The sequence below is a fragment of the Gastrolobium bilobum genome, unplaced genomic scaffold (assembly GCF_033153095.1).
Source record: "Gastrolobium bilobum isolate Gb01-03AN ecotype WA unplaced genomic scaffold, APGP_CSIRO_Gbil_v1 utg1090, whole genome shotgun sequence".
NCBI lineage: Eukaryota > Viridiplantae > Streptophyta > Magnoliopsida > Fabales > Fabaceae > Gastrolobium > Gastrolobium bilobum.
The window spans coordinates 303,842-327,841 of NW_026899797.1; the positions used below are offsets into that span (position 1 = coordinate 303,842).

A 24,000-nucleotide genomic window follows, 5' to 3' on the forward strand; every position below is an offset into this window, starting at 1 on the left:
GCCGCATATATAATAAATATATTGGAGTATGCTGAAATAAGAGTTTTATAAAAGTATGTAGATGCTTTCAATGATCAAAGTTTCCCAGAAAGAACGGGGTTGAATATGTTTAATGCAAATGTATCAGCTAACTAAATGCAATGTTTCAATACATGACAAACAATGATGTCAACGGTGTGAAGGTCATAAGAAAATTGAGCACACATGGGTCAAAAATAAATCCAATAAAGAAGTTTCCAAATTCCAGCTACCGACTGAATAACAAATTTCCATTTTGCCCCCCTCCCCCCCTCCTTTTTTTAATGTCATCTGAAACTATACAATAACTCATAACTCAACAAGATAATTAAACCATGCCCTATATCTCCCTTATGATCCCAATCTTCTGTATCAGTGAAACAGTAACCTAATTAAATATAGCAATAAATGCCAAGAATTTATTAATCTAAGAAGTAGTTGAATAAGTCTATAGATGGAGTATGAGGAGAAACAAAGTTTGAAGGGCTAGGCAAGAAGAAACTACCACCCTCCATAAAATTTCTGCTACTGTGAAGAACGGGACTCAAATCATGAAGGAAGCTAACCATGTTCGGATCCGAAGACGGCGGCGAGAAAAAGTTCGACGGAATGGGAGACAGTGAAGCCGGCGCCGGAGACAAAATCCCTTGAAACATACTTGGTCTCTCCAACCCTTGTTCCATCATCTCCATCACTTGCACATCGTTAATATCAGTATTTGAGATCTGTTTCTTACCCAAAGGAGACATAGCTTTCTCTATGGTGGCGTAACGCGCCGCCGGTGATATCATTCCGCCGCTACCGTCGCCGTTGAAGGGGTCAATCATATGGGATGAGGAGGAAAAGGTGGAGGAATTAGAAGATGATGAAGACGAAGAAGAAGAAGAAGAAGAGCCAGTGAGGCGCTGAACAAGGTTCATGAAATCACCCGGTGTGGTGTGAATTATCTTTGGGGAAACGGTGTAGATTATGATGGGTTGGCGCGGTGGAGGTTGGGGTTGTTGTGGCGGCGCCAACGGTGGTTTCTTGATCTTATGAGAGTCTCTGTGTATTCTAAGAGGTGTGGGACGAGGGCCTTGGAGTTCTCTTCTTGGTGATCTTCCTGTGGGGTTAAAGTCTGGGAAGTGATCCATGTTGTTGCTACTAACAATATGAGAGAATTGTGAAGAGGGAAGAGAATTGAATTAAGGGGTGAAAACTATAGATCGAGCAGGTGAGGGACAAGCAAGCATATAATTATTCTAATCTAAACTTTGGAATATAAAGGGGTGACACGAAACATATAAAGAGATCTGGTCAATGATGAAGAGGGATTATTATTTTAATGAGAGATACATTTGTTGGTAAAATTAATTTGTCTTCTTCTCAGGTAAATATTTTATAGGGGTTTCATACCTACGGCCGGTTTCGTGATGTTATGGTTGTCTGAACGCGTCTCTGTGTGTGTATAGAGTTGGAAAGGGTCGTGAGTGTCATTTTAGTATATACGATGGTGTGGGCAAGTAAAGCTCCTCTTTGTTGGATGCAAGTGGTTAACTGTGTTGACTAAGCTTCACACTAGTTATTATTTGCTATATGTGGGGTTTATATGTGAAGGTTATGCAGTGAATCTAACGATAGAGCGGTCCTAGAACTTCAATTCTCTTTTTGTACAACATTACTATTTATGTGACAGTGTAATTGTGTTTCTTATGATTTATTAATGATTAGTTAATAGTTAGCAATTAGTTACTTTTTCCCATTTTATGTATAAGTTCATATATTAAGTTTAGTAAAAGGTTATATTGACAAACTTTTTTTCTTATAAACTACACTAAGTTGACTAGTTATACACTCTTGATTAAAATATGACTAGTCTTTGTAAGTTTGTAAAAGAAAAAATTTATTAAGTTTATATCACGCACTTTTTATCATTTTATTAATTAATGTCAGATTTTTATTATCACATCTTTTCTGAATGTTACATGTTTCTTTATTGATCATTTGGTAAGGTACGACTATATTACTAGGCTTTCTGGATGGTGGCAAGCTGAATGATACGTACAAGTGGAGTGAGTCTCATTCGAGAAGGATCCACTTTAATTTCTTACCTGTTCGAACGAATTCATACGACTTCTATTCGTAGATTGCATGTGTCCAACTAAGTCTTCATCTCTTTCTTTTATTTGTAATGGGAACAACTATGAAACAAACATTATGAATTTTTAAATCATTAAGTTCAGGTATTACCTTTATTTTTGTGTTGACAAAATATATAGTCTCGTCCACGAGATGTGAACAAAACTTGTTTTCTTTTATATAAACAAGCACCATGAGCTGATTCTAATGATTACCTGTTTGTTATAAACTCAACAGCTATTTTCTTTCTAATCAAGTTTAAGACTTGAGATGTTTGGAAAATAAATACATATATTGTATGTACAAATATTTTTTTGTATACAAAAGTTGAAATTGAACACATAACCTAATACAAACTATTCAAACTCCTCACCGCTATACCAATCAGAGTGGCTTTGTATGTATAAATATTTAATTATAAAGATGAAGGTCAATTTAAATCTTTTTGGTTTTTGCCATTCTCCCCGTTTTGTTTCGGCAAAATAGGACCGGTTACAGCCTCTTTAGAATTTTAATCAATGTAGCACAGCGTTTTATTTTTAGGTTCAATATATAATTATGATTTCTTACACATTTTTGTTAAAAAGAAGTATAATATTCTATTAAATTGATGCCGGTGGAGTTGCTAAATATCTTAATCAAACATGATAAATGTAAGGTAGTTTAAAAGTAATTTTTTAATGGACCGGGATTTAATTGAAAATTTATTAAAAATTTAATTTATGAATAACTTAGTTCATGTATTATGCTTTTAATGAATTTGGTGCAATTCACAGTATATAATAGTTTCTCATCGAAGAGAACTTAATTACTTGGTTGCAAGAAAAAAAAAATCTAAAGGGAAATAGCACGAATAATATCATAATGTGAATTAAATATTATGAAAAGATATTATTATTTTTAATTTTTAATTATACGTAATTTATAAATAAATAATAATGTAAAAGAAAATGTAACTTTTTACTATAAAAGTATTATTTATAGAATATTAAAACACTATTATCTATCAAATAATGCATATATCACTATCTCAGATCTTCTGTGTCTTGTCCCCTTCGTTAATTGAGGTAATCTGAATATTTTGAAGCATTGCATTAGCTCGGAAGCCCTTTACCTTTATGTTTATCAAAAAAGTCTCGTTTGACGGCATTACTAGTACTGAAAGCTGCTTGCGTGCTTTGACTCTTGCATTTATGACATATAAATCTAAGATAGCAAATGCAGTTTTTGCAAGTTTATGATTTTAGGTGTTAAATAATTAGCTCATGAATGGACCTTTTATTGCTGTTTGTATAAGGCAATACCCTAGGTTTACCGCCTTCCTCGAACGACATTCTCCTTATATTGTGCCGAAGAATTTCTTATTTTATTTTTTTGAATTCGGCAAGAGCAAACAAGAAATAAAAACATTTTGGATTCATTTTTTATGGAAAATATATTTCATTGTTTGTTTTGTTTTAGTATATGTTTTGAAAGACACTTTTTAAAATATTTTCTTATACTTGGCATAATAGTTTAAAAAAATAAACAAGTTTTTTTAATCAATTGATAGAACTTATTGAAAGAGGGAATCTAAGTAAAATGCTTTTACATGAATTTTTTTTAAAATAATCTTTAGGTGAAGGTGTCCGTTAACTCAACTAATAAAGTTTTACATGAGTTTCTCATATCATATATTGATGTGTCAAAAAACAACATAGATGGGCTGTGTTTCTTAGCTTGTCTAACTCCAGAACCACCAAATGCTACTTCACAATTAGCTAGGGTTTAGGAATTTCTAGAAGACGATCCTTTTACCAAGAAAGAACACTTGCTACTGCGGCACTGCCTACTACACAATTACCCTGCATAACAAAATTGCATCCTAAAAAGGTCTCACTCCTATTGATACAGGAACGAGTGATGAGAAAAAAATCTTCCATGCTACATATGTACCATATATGGTACATCTGTACAAAAGGAGAAATTTTTTGGGAATTTACATGAGAATAGAAATAGAAAAAAGTAATAGAGAAGATTTTTTTTTTCAAAAGTTGCAAAAAAGGAGTACCCAATGGGATACTTCCTCTGCACTCAAGTTTTGCTCGAGTATTGGGTCAGATATCTTGTCTAGTTTTGATGATAATACCACAAGTAAAGCTAAATCATCTAACAGTTTGTTTAGTTTTTGAAAAATTGTTGTATAACTTAATTTGTGATGAATTATGATGCAACAAAATTATCATGAAATCGTGAAGATTGAAGTTGAAAGATAAAATCTTAGATTTCGTGTAATTGTTGAATGAGGTGAATCTTGATCGTACCTTGAGTTAGAATCTTTAAAGTTTTGGAAACTAATGAAAAAAGATTTAAAAATTGTATATTTAATCCATATAGGTTTTTAAGGTTTGGTTTTTGATTTGAAAAAGAAAAAAAAAGTTAATTTTAGATTAATTTCTTTTTGAAAGATTTGATTTTATCTAATTTTGAAAAGTTAATTTGAAGAATTTGATTTTATTTTTAAAAAGATATTTTGGAAAATTTTCTTTAGAATATGATACAATATCTAGTGCAAAAATCTAGAAAATTTTCCTTAGTATTTGATTTTGAGAAAAAAAAGTTTATAAATATCACACCTTGAGTATTCAAAGTGTGGGTGAGCATTCAATAGAAAAACGCATTGAGCATATTATGACTCCTTCTTAGGGCACTTTCAAAATTATTTGGTAACCATGGCATGAATAGATTCATTGAGTCCACCACTTTGATTTTATTTGTACCTATTTGTTTATTATTTAGAAGCGTGTAAGGTAATCAATTTTAATTGGATTTTCTTATTGACCTTGGAAAAGGTCGTGACTTAGAAATAAGTTGGTCTTTGTTTAATGCAAATAAAGACGGGAGCTATTTGACTTCAGAGAGTCTTTGATTAGACTCTGAGAATCCTAGGATAGGGTTCCGGAAACCTAGGATTAGGTTTCGGGTTAATTCTTGTATAAGGGTAGAATAAGTTATATTCTTGTATTTTGAATTGATCAATAGTTGATTTGTCTCCCAATTAAATAAATGTATCCAAATTGGGGTTGTGAATTTTTTTTCTAGTTTGAGTTTTTCCATGTTAAATAACTTTCTTTACTCTTTATTTTATCGTTGTTGCATGCGTTTTTTTAATTTGCAAAATTTTTAATAAACTCAATTCAGTGATTCACCATCTTTTAAGTTCATGTGAGAAATGCTGAAATGGTAAACCTTCAATTCGTATTTAAAAATACATTACTCGGAACCTAGGATAGAGTTTTGGGTTAATTCTTGTATAAGGGTAGAATAAGTTATATTCTTGTATTTTGAATTGATCAATAGTTGATTTGTCTCCCAATTAGATAAATATATCCAAATTGGGGTCGTGGATTTTTTCCTCTAGTTTGAGTTTTTTCCATGTTAAATAACTTTCTTTACTCTTTATTTTATCGTTGTTGCATGCATTTTTTTAATTTGCAAATTTTTTAATAAACTCAATTAAGTGATTTTCCATCTTTTAAGTTCGTGTGAGAAATGTTGAAATGATAAACCTGTAATTCTTATTTAAAAATACACTACTCGAAACTTAGAATAGAGTTTTGGGTTAATTCTTGTATAAGGGTAAAATAAGTTATATTATTGTATTTTGAATTGATTAATAGTTGATTTGTCTTTCAATTAGATAAATGTATCCAAATTGGGGTCGTGGATTTTTTTCTCTAGTTTGAGTTTTTTTCATGTTAAATAACTTTCTTTACTCTTTATTTTATTGTTGTTGCATGCGTTTTTTTAATTTGTAAATTTTTTAATAAACTCAATTAAGTGATTCACCAGCTTTTAAGTTCATGTGAGGAATGCTAAAATGGTAAACCTTTAATTCGTATTTAAAAATACATTACTCGGAACTGTTAATTATCATTTAGCAGCCCTTCTCGTATAGCTTTCCTCGTTGAAGTTGTCAATGAACTGAACTAATCAACATGTTCAGTTATGAAATGAAACAAGTTGCTTTTAAACATTATTTGACTTTGATTTTCTGCATGGAGACTGAATGTCAATGAAATATATAACTTAAGATGATTATCGCAAGGAGACAAAATTCCACACTTAAAAGCAAAAAAAGAAAAAGAAAAACAGTCAATGTGCTTATCAAGCCCAAAATTCAAAAATTGGTAGGGCCTATGGCTATTAGGCCTAGCGGTCCACCTGGATCGATCAAATTAAGTTGCAAAATGCATTTCACCAAACACCAACTAAAAATAGCAACATGTCACCAGCAGCAACAACAACAAAACCCCGCTGGAGTGGGAATAGGTAAAATATCTAATAGGTTTATGACATAATTTATATTTGAACTATTTTAACCTAACTAATTTGATAAATAAGTGAGGTTTGAACTTTTAGAAAAACCAAAGTCCTTAGTCTTTTCATTTTCTTTTTTTAAAAAAATGTATTGCTTACCAAAAAAAATGTATTTAGCTTATTAGATTGGTCTATTTGTTTATTATCTAGATAAATAATTTAAAATTTATTATAAATAAATAATTTGCTAATTATAAATTAATATAATATAATTTTTTACATAAAATATTATGATTTTATTAAATGTTATACTAATTTAAAGACTAATAAGTTTAACTTTTACGAATTATTTGCAAGTCTCTATGTAATGCAGATCCTTAAATAAGTTTTTTTAATCAAGTTTTTGTGCTTTTATAAAATTTCAAACCAAATATTAGAAAAAAGCTTATAAGGAATAGCAGGCTAAGCTTAAGCTAACTATTTGCAAAACATATTTAAACTTATTTAGCCAATGATTATTTCCATGCCTACCTATAAGGAGAGTCAAAGATAAAGAAGAAGAAAAAATAAAGGAAATGGAGTGTTTCATTTTGAGTTGCAATGAGTTGGGATATTTAATTTGCTAGAGTGTCATGGTTTATCAATCAACGAATTATGTGATTAATAAATTAGAATTATTATGTATAAATTGAATAAATGATTAATAGTAAAATATAAAATATGATGATTACCAAAAAAAAATCTAAAATATGATAATGTTTAATTTTATTTATTTTGAATAAATTTTATTAGATATATGAATATATACTTTATTCATTTGTAAATCTAAACCTAACTTATTAAGTTTAATTTTTTTTATATATCACTCAATATTGATTCAACTAAGTTTGGAGCTAAAATAAATCAAACTTTAACTAATGAAATAAACTCAATTTTTTAATAAAATCATAGATGAATTTATTAAGTTTGACACTTAGAGGTAGCAAAATTGGTTGAACCAAACTCTTCAACCCTCCAACCCATCAAAACGAGATGAGTTGGGTTGAGGTTTTGAACCCGCCAACCCACTTCAATCTGCCACGCATTGGGTCTTTTTTCTTTTTTCACTCTTAAGTAGTATTTTATTTGTTACTAAACATTTATGATATCAATTTTTTTTTTTATCTTAGTACTCTACAAAAAAAATAAAAATAAAAAGGGACACTTTTTCTGTAGCGGCCGCTAGGGGTGATAAAGGAACCAGGAGTCTTTGGCTCGACTCGTAAAGGCATGAGCTTACATGCGTAAAATTAGTTGTTGGAACCAGACTTGAACTTTTAGAATGATTTTGTTCTATAATATGCTGTTTGAATATACATTAAATTTATGAATATTTATAGAATCACTAGTACTGTTGATAGTATATTCTGTTTGGATAAAAAAAAATTAATTTTTTTTTAAACAAGCTAGGCTTTTATTTTTTTTAAATAAGTCATGTCACAGGCCGATAATTATATTCATAACAGTTAACAGGTTTGGTCAGGCTGACACTTTAAACACAGGCTTAACCTTTTAAAACCAAAGCTCGACTCGGCTCGTTAACACCTCTAGCGGCTGCAGAGAACTATTATCTACTGCTGACACAAAAAAGTGGACCCCATTGCTTTTCTTAAAACAAGAAAAAGGAAAAACCGTATCCTGACAAGATAAAAATTTTATTTATGACAAATGTTATTTATATATGAAGATAGATGAGTTCCTAAAGAATGTCTCACTGAATATTAATATACATCTAGAATTGAGATTGGAAAAAATTAAGGGGGTGTGAAATGAAATTAAATAATATTATAAAATTTGTAAAATATATTTTATTTTTAATTTTTAATTTACTTTTTATTTTTTAAATGATGAGTTGACCTACCAATCCATTATAAAACAAAATAAGTTGAATTTTTCAACTCATATTCAAAGGTACCACCCCGCCCATTTTTTGTAAATCGGGGTTGTGCAGTGTATTAGCTATCTCAGTGGGCATGATGTAGATCTTATTAGATCATTCTTGGTTTAATTTATTTGCTGATTCACGCGCGTTTCATTAAAACTTGTGGCATGTGATGATTGATCTTATTTGGGTAATTCTTATGGTGCAAATATGTATTGTCTATTAATATTTTTTAATTGGTTATGTTATTGCTTATGTTTGATGACTAATGCACAAAAATAAAAAAGTGTGTGAATGATACAATAATAAAAAATTTAATATATATTCTTTTTGTTGAGCATTGTCTTTATTTTAAAATATAATATAAAAATATTTGTTTATCTTAAATTAACAATCTAAATTTTTTAGATTTAAAATACTGAATCATTCAATGGAGGCCAAGTCCAATTGCAGGGCAAAATATCGGGTGTTAAAGCTGGCACGATCGAGCTGGTGGCTACTTCACCAAACCTTGGTTCCTTTTGTTAAAAGGGCATCAGGATGTGGCTCTGTATTCCATAGAACGTGGTCAGATATGAAATAATCTCTAGTTTAGGCTTGTGCAGTTTGGAATGTCAACAATGATCCAATGTAATTTCAGCATGCTTGGTTCACTTGGGCTTGGGCTTGGGCTTGGTGTATATGGATCCATCATAGTTGGAGTCACCTTTGGTGTGTTAATATATAACCATCATGGGGCTTGGCGTGACACCTATAGGTGACATGCAGTTAGGGACTTACGGGTGTGCATAATATTCAAATGTTTTAAACCGTTTTAAAATTGAATCGAACCGGTTCAAAAAATTAATTTTTTTTATAAAAATTGTTTTAAGAACCAATTCACTTTTTGGTTTTGAATGCAATTTGGATATCCATTTATCATACAACTTTGGATATCCATTATAACCAAATCTCTTTAAAGTTTAAACTTTAAACCAATATATAATCATATCACTTCAAGATTGTTGTGTTTGCGTGTATACTATCAATCACATACAAATAATCATCCCTTCCTCAGGTTTGTGTGTTTGTGTTTTATTTATTTATTTGCAGACTGTTGAACGAGTTTAAGATTGGTTTGTCCAAAGTTTGATGATATGGCTTTGGGTATATGGGTTTTCCTCTCTTGCTTTACTACTAGAATTTTATGATGAGTATTTCATGTTATCTAGTTTTCCACTTGTAGCCAGTGTATTTAGTTTGACTAATTATATGAAGGGATAATAGGCTTTCATATTGTAGGAATTTAAACTTCTCATACAAATTATGTATTATGTATTCGGAGAGTATATAATTATAATTTTTTTTTTTCATATCCATTATAACTATGTATTCCAGAGAGTACATAGTTATAATATTAAAAAATATTTTTTTTATATTATAACTATATATTCTTCGGACTACATAATTTACGGGAGAACTTCAAATTCCTACAACATGAAAAATAATGTATCCTTATATGAAAACTTGGGTTTTTTTGACTTTTTTACCCTTCATTAATTAATTAATAACCATTTTACCCCTTCATTAATTAATTTTTGACGGAATTCTGCTGGTGGATAACCCTTAGGGTTGGCAATACAGGTATTGACCCGCGGGTTGACCCGTGACCCGACCCGCCAAATCACGTGTCCTGTCAACCCGCGGGTCAGGGCGGGTCGTGTCAGGGTTGTGTAAATGTGACCCGTTTTTTTCGTGTCGGGTCACGTGTAAACTCGCGGGTTCGCGTGTCAACCCGCACAATGTCATTTTTTTATTTTTTTATTAAATATTTTATTATATTATTATTTTTATTCATTTATATATTGATATATATAGTCATTGTTTAGTATAGAAAAGAATAGAAGGAACTAAAAATCTCAAAAAACAGAAGCTAATCTTTTTTTTTATTTTTATTTTATTTTTTATTGTTTTTAATTTATTTATTTTTCAAAAAATCCCACTTTTTTTTTAAATTTTAAATTTTGCGGGTCGTGTCGTGTCGACCCGTGACCCACAACGGGTCGTGTCAGGGTTTGTGTTTTACGAACCGTTTACAAAACGGGTCGTGTCAGGGTCAAAAACATGTCGTGTCGTGTCGTATCGGGTTGACCCGTATTGCCACCCCTAATAACCCTCCGTCGAAAGGCAACAAATTTTTTTTTCCGTTGGTATTTACAACGAAATATTTTTCCGTTGAAAATTTCAACAGAATCTATTCCGTTGGAAGCCTTATTTTTTCGTCAATAAATAAAGTCATGAAATAATATTAAAATAAAAAATTCCGTCGAAAGTTTCAATGGAAAATAAATCCGTTAACAAATTCTATCTCAATTTGCAACAGAAATTAACAAAAATTTCGTTGAAATTTTTGACGAATTTAATTTTCGTTGAAAATTCCGCCACAATTTTCAATGGAATTTAACTATAATTCCGTCGATAATTGCAACAGAAAAAATTCCGTTGTAAAATTCAACGGAATTTATCTACAATTCCGTCTATAATTTCAACGGAAAATTATTTTGTCGAAAAGTTCCGTTTCAATTTTCAATGGTTTTCAACGGCAAAAAATTTCAACCGAAAGTACTGTAACAGTTTGCAACGGATTTTATGTATAACTCCGTCGAAAATTTTAACGAAATTAATTCCGTTGAAAATTCTTAACTGTTTACAACGGAATGTACATAGAATTCCGTCGAAAATAATATTTTTAATTTTTTTAAAACATTAAATTCATATGAATTTTAATTTAACAAATATTGATGGCATTTTAAACTGCCAACATAAATATTGACATCATTTTGAAAACTGCCTACGAATATGGGGCCACTAAATCCATCTGCGTGATTTGAAGTCGATTTTCTCAACTAACGGAATAAGCAGCCATTAAACTCTTTCTTTGGATAAAAGATATGGCAGCCATTAAAGATTACCGTTGGGCTTTTGCTTAATAATTAAAAAAAATAAGCAGCAAAAACAACTTTTATTTTTTAAAAATCATTTAAAATATACTACAATTACATACAATCAAAATGAAAAAAGAATTCTGAATTTTAATTAAAATAAAATTTTCCTTACTATGAAAAATGCTTCTAACAATTAAATATTCTCTGAAAATGATTATAATAATATTCAAAGTGTAAAATTAATATGTATTAAGAAGATAACTTAAATTCAAATGAAGTCTACGGAAAATACATGTAACAGAAGAAAAATGCTAACTAAAGGCTGATGTCTTAACACTTGCGCTAGCCTCCAAAATATGCACTATTTGTTTGTCATGAAGGATCTGCAATAGAAATAAATTATAGGTAAAATAATTTCACACTTCACTCTACTTCAAGACCAATCTAATATCCCCATCAAACAGAATAGCAGAGGTAAAAGTAGTTCTAAAAAATGCGTGTGAAGAAGGTAAACCTAAACAAGTGATCAAGGGAAACACATAAAACTGACCATAATCATACTGAACATCATTTAGGAAAAGCGATTTGATTCCTCCCATCCATCAACAACTTCCCCAATCTACAGGTAATCATAAATTGTTACTAGAAGATAACCTTGTAATATCATTTACATTTAGCACTGCAACTTGGGATTTGATTGAGGAAAAAGAATTATATTGCAACTTGTAATATATATATATATATATATATATATATATATATATATATATATATATATATATATAGCCTATCATTGCATAAAAAGAATTACATTGAATGATCCATGTAGTTAGATTCTGCTTCAACAAAGATAATGATGGAAAAAAAATAAGTCACATCACGTGTCTATAGCTTCTGCAATTATGAGAGGACTGTAGAAACTAGAATTTAAATAGTTTTGTAAATTAATTTATGCTATGATAAAATAGATTCTTTACTAAATAGGTATTACAAACAACCACCATTATAATCCTTGAATTATTATTGACATCAAAACTTTCAAAAGACCTTATCTTCTATTTACCTATTCTTAAATGCAAAAACATGGCAAACCATTCAGTATGAACACACCAAAAAAATCATTATGGATAATAGTACACAACTAATTATACCACAAAATTAAATAAAAATGAATTTAAAAAATAAACTCTAACTAAATAACACTACAGTTTTTTTTGTAACAACTGAGAACTTCAATGGGACCATCAAAGCTGCATCTCCACCCGTGGAAATTCCATGAACAAGAGCAACCTATTGTAACAAAATAGCACCATTCTAGAAAATATAAGAATTCACTAAATAATCACAATCACATATTACTTTAAATGGTTGAAGAGAAAATGGAATTAAGTTCCTAACCACAACCTGCGTTTTCTTATAATCTGTCAGGTAAAAAAACTTAACCTATGCTTATTTCAAACATTTCAGTTGGTATAGCTATAGGACTACTTTTTTGAAAAAATAAAAAATAATACCAGGGTGAAATAATGTAAACAACATTGGGAATAATTAGCTCTGCTTTGTCATCTTTCTCCCACTTTTCCAAATATGCTGCTAGAAGATAAACCTGAAATGAAAATTAAGAATTAGTTAGAAGACAAAAAAAAAACTTGATTCCTGCTATTGTCATTTTACATCTATTAGTTAGAAGACAAAAAATTTAGTTAGAAGACAAAACAAAAACCAAAACTAGTCTAGACCAAAATGTCATTTGCTTGCAGATTTTACATCAACTTTAAATTTAACATAATCATTTTAATTATTTTGTATAATATAATTTGAAGATTTTAAGACTTATATATTATTTTAATTTTCATATATGTATTCAGTATCTATTATCATTGTTTTATAATGTGTCTATTTTCATATTTTAACAGATAAGACTTACAATATTATAAGAATTTAAGACTTATACTCAAGTAGAAGATAAGTTAACAGAGCATGATGGACTGTCTTGTCTTCTACCTTGGACAGACAATCTACCAAAACAATTTGCAGAACCACGACCTGTGGATCTATGAAGGGAAAATCCCCTCTAACCCACCCGTCCACGTATCGGATTAGGAGATGCCATCTAATTCGAAATAAATCACAATAATGTATTTAGATTATTTATTGGATGTCAAAAAACAAAGAAACATTGTGAGTGAGTCAGTAAAATATAGGATATTGAGAAAAGAAAAGGTATACAATAATTACCCCAAAAAAACTAATATATCAAAACAAAGTTAAATACATTAACTTCATGCATCACATCAAAACCTACAACATTATCATCAACTAGTACATGTTCTATGAAAGAAAATAACAAATTGCCTAGTGGAAACCATATGTCTTGTGCTATATGAAAAAAGTAGTCATGTTATTTAATAAAAAATGTCTTCATCCCAAGAACAACCCATAGTTTACAAGTTATTTAATAAAATTAGTCATGTTATTTATCACAGACACATAAGCCCATATGAAAATTCCAACCTATATAGTATATTGACAGGTTAGATAAATTATTGAAAAAATAAATAATTTTGTAAGTATTTGTAGTATTATTTTTTAATAAAAACATAACAGGTATGTTTTTTTCCAAACATGTAGTTAAAAGTACAACTACGTATGAAAATTCCAACCTATATAGTACATGGACAGGTTAGATAAATTATGGAAAAAATAAATAAATTTGTAAGTATTTGTAGTATTATTTTTTAATAAAAACATAACAGGTATGTTTTTTCCAAACATGTAGTTAAAAGTACAACTACGTATGAAAATTCCAACCTATATAGTACATGGACAGGTTAGATAAATTATGGAAAAAATAAATAATTTTGTAAGTATTTGTAGTATTATTTTTTAATATAAACATAACAGGTATGTTTTTTCCAAACAACTAGTTAAAAGTTCAAGCCCATATGAAACATCCAACCTATATAGTATATTGACAGGTTAGATAAATTATCGAAAAAATAAATAAGTTTGTAAGTAATTGTAGTATTATTTTGTAATAAAAACATAACAGGAATGTTTTTTCCAGCAATATTATAAGTTCAAAATTAAAATTAGTATAAGTAAAAAAAATAATACTTTGGCTTAATTTTATTTATAAATTATTCATATGTATTTAGACTTAGACATCAAACATTAAGATCAACATACTAAATATAAAGATGAACATAGGAATTAAGCAACACATACCTCGATAATTGTAGTTGAAAGATCACTGAGTTGAGGGTCCAGCCAATGACACTATCAGTCAGACACAAATACTGCAAGAAAATGCAATCAGGTACAGAATGTATATAAACTATAAAGTGTGATTGCTCTCTTACTTAGTCAACCAAAAACAATAATTGCTGAATCCTTAACAAACTTTGACAAAAACTACAACAAAATTACATTTTATATATTTGGGAGTCTTCAAAATTTAATAAGATGAACTTAGAATTTTAAAAGAGTTATGAACAGTTAATAATGTATAGAAAATAATTTCGCGCATTGATGTTCTCAAAAGATGAAATTGAATAAATTAATTAATATATTAGTCAGAATTTAAATGATGTATAATTAGGTTCCAAAATTAGATGAGTTATATCATTTTATTCAGACTTCATGGCAGTTGAATACAAAGAATAGACTTTAGTTCAAGACACATGATGAGCTTAACACCAATAAAATCAAAAATCCCAACACCTATATTAATTTATTTAGACTTCATGTCAGTTGGATACAAAGAATAGACTTTATTGCAGGCCTAGAGAAGGGATATACTGAGTTGGTACTCGATTTGCAGGCCTATTTGGTAAAAAGGATTTCGTCCTTTGGAGAGTGATGACTCAAAAAATTACTTTTTTACCTGAAATAGCTTCCTGTTTGACACAAAGTAAAATGCATTGACCCTGTTCAGTAGAATTACTAAAGAAGAAGGCTAGGTTTCTTGAACTAGCGTTAATATTAAATTAGAATGACCTGTTTGACAATGTGTTTGAATGGCAAGCTTTACCTTAGACTACTCCATTATGGCACCAAATATGGTAGAGTAATTATGGTTAAATTAAAATGGATGGGATGTCAATCTGACTATCACTAAGGTAGTGTTTGGTTGGGGAGAAATTTTATAATAATTAGAAAATGTAAATACTAGGGATCTGCAGAGAAAGTGAGTTAGATATGAAAGTTTTAAAAAAGTTGTTTGATTAGGCAAAATTTTACCAGGATAATTGAATGAAATTTCTGAATGTGTGTTTGGTTGAAGATAAAATATTGATGAGAAAACTTAACGAAATTACAAAAATATCCTTACAAAAACATGGTTTTGACCTTCTGCTCATCTCTTATTAGCTTCTATGATATGCTTTTCAGACTGATGCTCTTGTTAGCTTGCTTCCATTAATTGGATCTTCAAATGTCTGTTACCTTTTATATAAATTTTCCCTATTTATAGATGTTTGGATTTTAATATCTTCAAAAGTTTCAATATAGGTTCTTTAACTTTGTTGGATCCAGGAATTGGAGCGGTGACAGACACATTGAACCAAACAAGAATGTTTCATTGGGTGTTCTTATGGTAACCATCCTATCAGTATGGTAACTGTAGCATCAGAAGTCTTGCGATAGTTCTGGTTAGTATGTTTCATCCTTAACAACAAGAACCAAACAAGATGGAGGGGTAAAGTTGTCATGCTTTTCTTTTCATTTTCACTTACCTGCTTTCTCACAACAATTCGACCTTCACAACCGGCTTCATCAACGGTGTTTATATCCAACTTTTACACGTTCTCATGGATTGCTACCTAAACCTCATTGACGGGCAACTGAGAAGAAAAGCCTAAACCAAACGTGGAGAACGATGAATCCCACATCCACTTCCCCAGGATAATATTGAGAAATTCCCAACCAAACACTACCTAAAAGTGGTGCTTGTGTTTTTACCCTATCTGTTTTTTAATATAGTATTCTAACTCTATTAACACAATATCACTAATTTGTTCCCACATGTAGTTCCTTTTCCTATTCATTCACTCTCAAAATCTACACATTTGAGACACGAATATGCTACTTCCGGCCACCGTGCACACGTGGTCCAACTCTGGCCTTGTTCCATTGTTCCATTGTCCCATTTTTTATTCATTTCACGTGTGGCAAGACAAAGATGACTCATAAAGACAAAGACCCCTAACTTTACTCATCTTTATCTCTCTTTGCCCCCACTTTTCTCTATTTACCCTCTCTTCAAAACATATCTCTTCCCTGGTTCTATTTACCCTCTCTCTCTCTTCAAAAATAAAATAAAATCCCACAACCCCCTCTTACATTTATCCCAAACACACACACACACACGTCTCCAACAACTTTCTTCAAGAATCCAACACTATACGGCAAACATGCGCAAGAAAGGAATAACAAACATAACTAAGTCAACTAAGGAAAGAAAATATTTACCTAGGACCGATTTCGAGCTAAAAAACATGATTTCGAAAGTCTTTGTTGAAATGGTTGAAACGTGAATTGAGATGTGAAAATAAAAGTGAAATGGTTGAAATGTCGGAGGCGGTGAATGCGAAAATGAAAGTGAACTGTGAAATTGAAAAGTTAACTAGGGTTTGGATTTTTCATTTGAAAAGGTGCTCAATAATATAAAAATTATTTAAGATGTTTAATATAAAAATACTAAATAATTTTATTTTAATAAAAGTTATTATTTATTTGTAAATGTAAAAAATGATATAAGTATTATTTAATACTAAATTGTCATAACGAAACGTATTACACAAATTGGAGTTGAAAGATCGTAGCTTGATTTTCTTAATTGGAGGATAAAGACTTTTTAACTCACGAATTAATCACAAATTCATCAAAAAATTGCTAATGCGATGTAGAGCATACCGTTTCCCCTGACCGACACAAGGTTCATTAGATTAGAGTATAAAAAATGATACCCATAAGATTGAGTTTCTAAATTTTAAACTTAAGGCAGTTTCAACATACGAATAATATTGCAGAAAGTGATTATTTAGAGGGAGAAAAAAAACCTCGCTATTTGTGATATCAGCTCAAATTAAAATTCAATACAATGATATGAATTATACATATATGTTGGATATACACACAAAATGAACTTTTAAATGTTTTCGTATTTTTATTATTATTTAAAATAAATAAATGTATGTGTGCTATCAATTTTTCATGTAATTAATAATTAATGGTTTTTCATAATGCTTGTGATTACTTGAAGAACAAAATGTAGGAACAAAATTCAGTTATAATTATCAACGGATAAAAATTCCTTGGAAGTTTTCAACAGAAAATAATTCCGTTGAAATTTTCGACGGAAAAATACCAAAATTCCGTTGAAAGTATCAATGGACCAAAATTCCATTGGAATTTTCAACTGAAATTTATTCCGTTGTAATTATTAAGGATAAAATTTCGTTGCAATTTTTGATGAAAAAAAATTAAAAGCCGTTGAAATTTTGACACTAATAAGTCATTATCTCTCACGAGTCATTTAGGAATACACTTTGCACCAACATAAAATGGTCAAGGCAAAGAATCAGGCAAGCCCATCCACCTACTCTATAAATTCACCGCTGTAGTCATAGAACTTCAGGGGTTGCTAAAAGGTGGAAATTACTTTTCTCTATCTCTCACTTAAATAAATTCTTGTAAGATGATGATGTTTGGGACAGTTGCGTCTGTTGTTGCTTTATTCTACTAAGATCAGTGTCATATACGTTAATAATTGCATATCACTCATGTTGCCCTTATTTTTGTCGATTTCATTTTTTATATTGTTTAATTCTACTATTGAGGGCTTCCAGCAAGTCTGCGCTTACGAGATTTTGTCCCTCATCGAGCTTTGGCGTGTGTGCCATTTATACAATGAATTATGTCAAGGCCCGAGTACTTTTCATTTGTTTGAAGCTTATTTGAATAAAGATTACAGGGATATGTTAGCAACATATTTACGTATTTTCGTATCCATTTTCATGTGAGTACATCTTAGCATCATTTTTGTATACTCATAACATCGCCCATTACTTCAACACTTTTAGTTATGGATAGTCATGACTACTTGCATTCTCACACGAATGTTTCAATATATATGCACAACACCATAAACAATTATAAATGTTAGCATTCTTGCATAAAAGAAATTTATGATTTGATTACTTGAAGAACAAAATGTAGGATAAAATTCAGTTAAAATTACCAGCGGATAAATATTCCGTTGAAATTTTCAACGGAAAGTAATTCTGTTGAAATTTTCGACGGAAAAATATCAAAATTCCGTTGAAAGTATCAACGGAACAAGATTCCGTTGGAATTTTCAACGGAAAATTATTCCGTTGTAATTTTCAACGGAAAAAATTCCGTTGCAATTTTTGAAATAAAAAATCAAAAGCCGTTGAAATTTTGACTCATTATCTCTCACGAGTCATTTAGGAATACACTTTTCACCAACATAAAATGGTCAAGGCAAAGAATCACGCAAGCCCACCCACCTACTCTATAAATTCATCGCTGTAGTCATAGAACTTCAGGGGTTACTAAAAGGTGGAAATTACTTTTCTCTATCTCTCACTTAAATAAATTCTTGTAAGATGATGATGTCTGGGACAGTTGCGTCTGTTGTTGCTTTATTCTACTAAGATTAGTATCATATGCGTTCATAATTGCATATCACTCATGTTGCCCTTATTTTTGTTGATTGCATTTTTTATATTGTTTAGTTCTACTATTGAGGGCTTCCAGCAAGTGTGCGCTTAGGAGGTTTTGTCTCTTATCGGGCTTTGGCGTGTGTGCCATTTATACGATGAATTATGTCAAGGCCCAAGTACTTTTCTTTTGTTTGAAGCTTATTTGAATAAAGATTACAGAGATATGTTAGCAACATATTTACGTATTTTCATATCCATTTTCATGTGAGTACATCTGAGCATCATTTTTGTATACTCATAACATCATCCATTACTTCAACACTTTTAGTTATGGATAGTCATGACTACTTGCATTCTCACACGTATGTTACAATATGTATGCACAACACCATAAACAATTATAAATGTTAGCATTCTTGCATAAAAGAAATTTATGATTTGATTACTTGAAGAACAAAATGTAGGATAAAAATTCAGTTAAAATTACCAACGGATAAAAATTTCGTGGAAATTTTCAACGGAAAGTCATTCCGTTGAAATTTTCGACGGAAAAATACTCAAATTCCGTTGAAAGTATCAACAGACCAAAATTTCGTTGGAATTTTCAACGCAAAATTTATTCCGTTGTAATTTTCAACGGATAAAATTTCGTTGCAATTTTTGATGAAACAAAACTCAAAAGGCGTTGAAATTTTGACACTAATAAGTCATTATCTCTCACGAGTCATTTAGGAATACACTTTGCACCAACATAAAATGGTCAAATTAAAGAATCACGCAAGCCCACCCATTTACTCTATAAATTCACCGCTGTTAGTCATAGAACTTCTGGGGTTGCTAAAAGGTGAAAATTTCATTTCTCTATCTCTCACTTAAATCCATTCTTGTAAGATGATGATGTCTGGGACAATTGCGATTGTTGTTGCTTTATTCTACTAAGATTAGTATCATATACGTTAATAATTGCATATCACTCATGTTGCCCTTATTTTTGTTGATTTCATTTTTTATATTGTTTAATTCTACTATTGAGGGCTTCCAGCAAGTCTGCGCTTAGGAGGTTTTGTCCCTCATCGGGCTTTGGCGTATGTGCCATTTATACGATGAATTATGTCAAGGCCCAAATACTTTTCTTTTGTTTGAAGCTTATTTGAATAAGGATTACAGGATATGTTAGCAACATATTTACGTATTTTCATATCCATTTTCATGTGAGTACATCTGAGCATCATTTTTGTATACTCATAACTTTATTAATCTAAAAAGATCATATTATATATTTTATAAAATAAAAAATTAATTGATATAGGAATATAAATTAATTAAATATTATTAAAAAATTAATTCATATTAACTTATATATATCTTAGGATATGATATTATTATAAAGAAAGTGCAAAACAAATAACATGCATAATTAGTCGAGCATTTGACCGTGTCTTTTACAACCACCCCACTAATTTGTTTTTATTTATTTTTTAAATTCTGTATTATATTACATCCTAAAACGTATTTAAATTAATATATATCAATTACTAATGATAATATTTTTAATATATATTTATTCATCAATCCAACTTTTAAAAATATTTGTTATTTTACAAGATATATAATATGATTTTTTTTAAATAATTTAAATTTTAACTTGACTCAGTGTTTAAATTTATTTAATAATTTAAAATAATCTTTTAATCCATAAAAACTATATTAGACCTTAGTTAATGAACCTGCTATTAGTTAGATCGGCCTGTTCAATTTTCTTAACTATGATTATCTTTATTAATTGAATTTATTTTCTATTTAAAAAAAAGACTATAGAGATCATATAGGGATAATTTGCTTTTTTTTTAGAATTTTTTTTTATACATACTTTATTTTTAGAATTTGTGTGCCTACTTGTTCTCACCTTCTGGGTGTTTTTTCTACTTTTCTTCTTCTGAGGAACTTTACTTGCCTCAACACATGGATCCAAATCATAATACCTCACAGAATTGAGGGAACAAAAGAACAAAGAAAAAAAAAATAACAGGGCACGAAGCTAAGCAAGGGAACTTTACTGTAAAGACTTATTATTTTATTTTTATTTTTTTGAAATATATTATCATTACATAAAGACATATAGGCAGACTGCAAGTAAACACTAATGTGTGGACATGCATATATCCCCTGACAATACTGCTTAGAACTGAAGACCAATTTTATCGTCATAAAGACAACTTATTTAGAAGCAACGGATCACTAGACCCTTACAAGGGTAGTTTCATTATTATCACTTGGGTTAATTGTATCCACTACGCCCTGTGGTATTGTAATGTGATTGAAGAAGCCTTCGTCCTGCATATACACGGAAACAAATATAAGCCAAATGAATTAAGAAACAAGCAAATTAAAATTTTAAAAAAGTAAAAAAAAAAAATGATTAATTTGGAATCTGCAAGTATATGCATGTCCTTAATAACCTATGACTAAATTGAGAGCTTCAAGCTTGATACCAATTACATTAAAATTAAACTTGAAATTAGCATAAAATATTAGAGGAAGAAAAACCTCTCCTTATACTTAGTTATAAATATTGTTTAATCAATAAAAGCAATAATAATTGGTGTTTATATAAGGTTAATTACTAACCAAGACTGACTTCTGCCACTGAACTGGGCAGGACCTCAGCAGTCACCTCGGAGGACATATGCAGCATTAAAGCAACAAGAATTGTTATCATAATAACGGAGATGTAATGAGATAATGCCATCTTTGAACTAATTAAGGTTCAATGACACAGGTGAGGAGTATTGATACCTCAAGCCAAATTACTTATTTATAGTGGGAGCTGCATGTGTAACCAAGTCAAATTAAGTGGTTGGAAATATCTTCAGTGACGCCGGTCAATCTCAAATTTGTAATACCGGACAATCTCATCTTTGTAATACCAATTATCAATGCCTCACTTTTCCCTATAATTATATGCTCTAATTTTCGTTTTCAAATCCTTCACTGATTTGGGATAATCCATCAGTTTATCAATTATCCGATTAGTCTGCTACTCTGCTTCAAGTATTGTAGATCCATTGTAAGGAAGACTTTCTCAAGATTATTTTTTTGATTTCTAAACTTGAACTGAAAACTTTGGTCAAAGGGAAAAGCTATTCTCATATTACATAAGATAAGTTTTTCTTCTACATCTCATTCGACAATTGTGCCACTTATTTATTTTCTTTTTATTTTTTATTTTTTCAGGTAATGGAGCGCACAAGTTTACTTTTATGACATGAGATAACTTATCTCCTTTAACATGAAATTAATAAGACCCTTAGTTAAATCTGATTTCAAATGAATAATTTTTAATAATATTCAGACGTTGTTATTTCTGATTATTAATTCACTCCATTATTTTGGCTGCGGGTTTAAGACTAGATGCATCTCGTTCTCCTTTAATTTCATTCTGTAAGAATCTCTCAGCAGTTGAATTGCTACAATGGATGATAAAAGAATTGGTAAGACTTGGTGGTCAAAGAAGGTTACTTCACCAATTTTCTATTATAAAAGCTAGTTGTCTTCAAGTTGGGGCATATATTTTTTTTGCATATCGGCAAATCTCTCTTAGGTAATTTTGATACGCAGGTATCAATTTCGGCGGGGTGCTGTTCATATTGTTCGTGTTAAGTTGTTCAGATTGGGTCAATATTTTACTCACGTAGACACGTAGTATCAAACATAAAATATATTTAAAAGAAAAAAATTTGAAAATAAGATTGTTTTAATCGATAAAGATAATTTTATTTTTTTTGAATATAAGTTAAAATCAAACACATAACCTAATAAAATTTATTCAAATCTCTCACCACTACTAGACCAATTATAGTGACTTCGATAAAATTATTTTATTGATAACAAAATAATTCTATGAAAATATAAAAAATACAAGGCATTTAAAAATTTCAACTTTGAAAAATCTAAAAAATTATTTTTATCGATAAAAAATCATTTCACTGATGAGCTGCAAATTTCTTATTATGTCTCATATTAATTGAAGAAATTTGAATAATAATTAAAGAGAGTAGAATATTAAAAAATAAATTAAAGAATTAATAACTTATCATAAAAAATAGAAAAAAATTCATAAACCCCACTTTTGATTTATTTTGAATAAAATCTCTTTTGTGTGTCCCTAACAAAAAACCAGTCCTAGTCGCTTTGTATGTATAACTATTTAATTTTAAAGATGAAGGTTAATTTAAATCCTTTCGGTTTTTGCCATTCTCCCCGTTTTGTTTCGGCAAAATAGGACCGGTTACAGCCTATTTAGAACTTTTATCAATGTAGCACAGCGTTTTATTTTTAGGTCCAATATATAATTATGATTTCTCACACATTTTTGTTAAAAAGAAGTATAATCTTCTATTAAATTAATGCGGGTGGAGTTGCTAAATATCTTAATCAAACATGATAAATGTAAGGTAGTTTAAAAGTAATTTTTTAATGGATCGGGATTTAATTGAAAATTTATTAAATATTTAAAATTTAATTTATGAATAACTTAGTTCATGTATTATGCTTTTAATGAATTTGGTGTAATTCACAGTATATAATAGTTTCTCATCAAAGAGAACTTAGTTAGTTGCAAGAAAAAAAAAATCTAAAGGGAAATCAAATAGCACGAATAATATCATAATGTGAATTAAATATTATGAAAAGATATTATTTTGAATTATACGTAATTTATAAATAAATAATAATGTAAAAGCAAATGTAACTTTTTACTAGGGATAGGATATTGTGACACACAAATAAAGTTACGCACAATGTTACGACCAATCATCTTACCGTTCAATTGAAAATCTTATCCGTCGGTCCTCGTTGGTCTCATAAATATCCCCTCTGTCATCGTTTCTCTCTCTCTCTCCCCCTTCTTTCTCTTTTCCCTTTTCTCTCTCTCACTATACACAGTAGCCGCCGCCGCTGCCCTAGCCTCTGTCTCCGACGCCGCCGCCGCCGCCCGCCTCCGTCGCACCAATATCCCCTCTGTCATCGT

The 24,000-nt window shown here is 30.0% G+C and overlaps 1 protein-coding gene across 1 annotated transcript; it reads right to left on the minus strand.

Moving 5' to 3' along the window:
* Positions 1 to 440: 440 nt before the first annotated feature.
* Positions 441 to 1,151, minus strand: LOC133293540 (protein MKS1-like). The gene has a single exon (XM_061492116.1). It carries the CDS (start codon positions 1,149 to 1,151, stop codon positions 441 to 443), a length of 711 nt encoding a protein of 236 aa, XP_061348100.1.
* Between the last annotated feature and the right edge of the window lie 22,849 nt (positions 1,152 to 24,000).

Excerpts from the sequence above, each read along its gene's own strand:
- LOC133293540 (XM_061492116.1), bottom strand. The coding sequence starts at position 1,151 with ATGGATCACTTCCCAGACTTTAACCCCACAGGAAGATCACCAAGAAGA.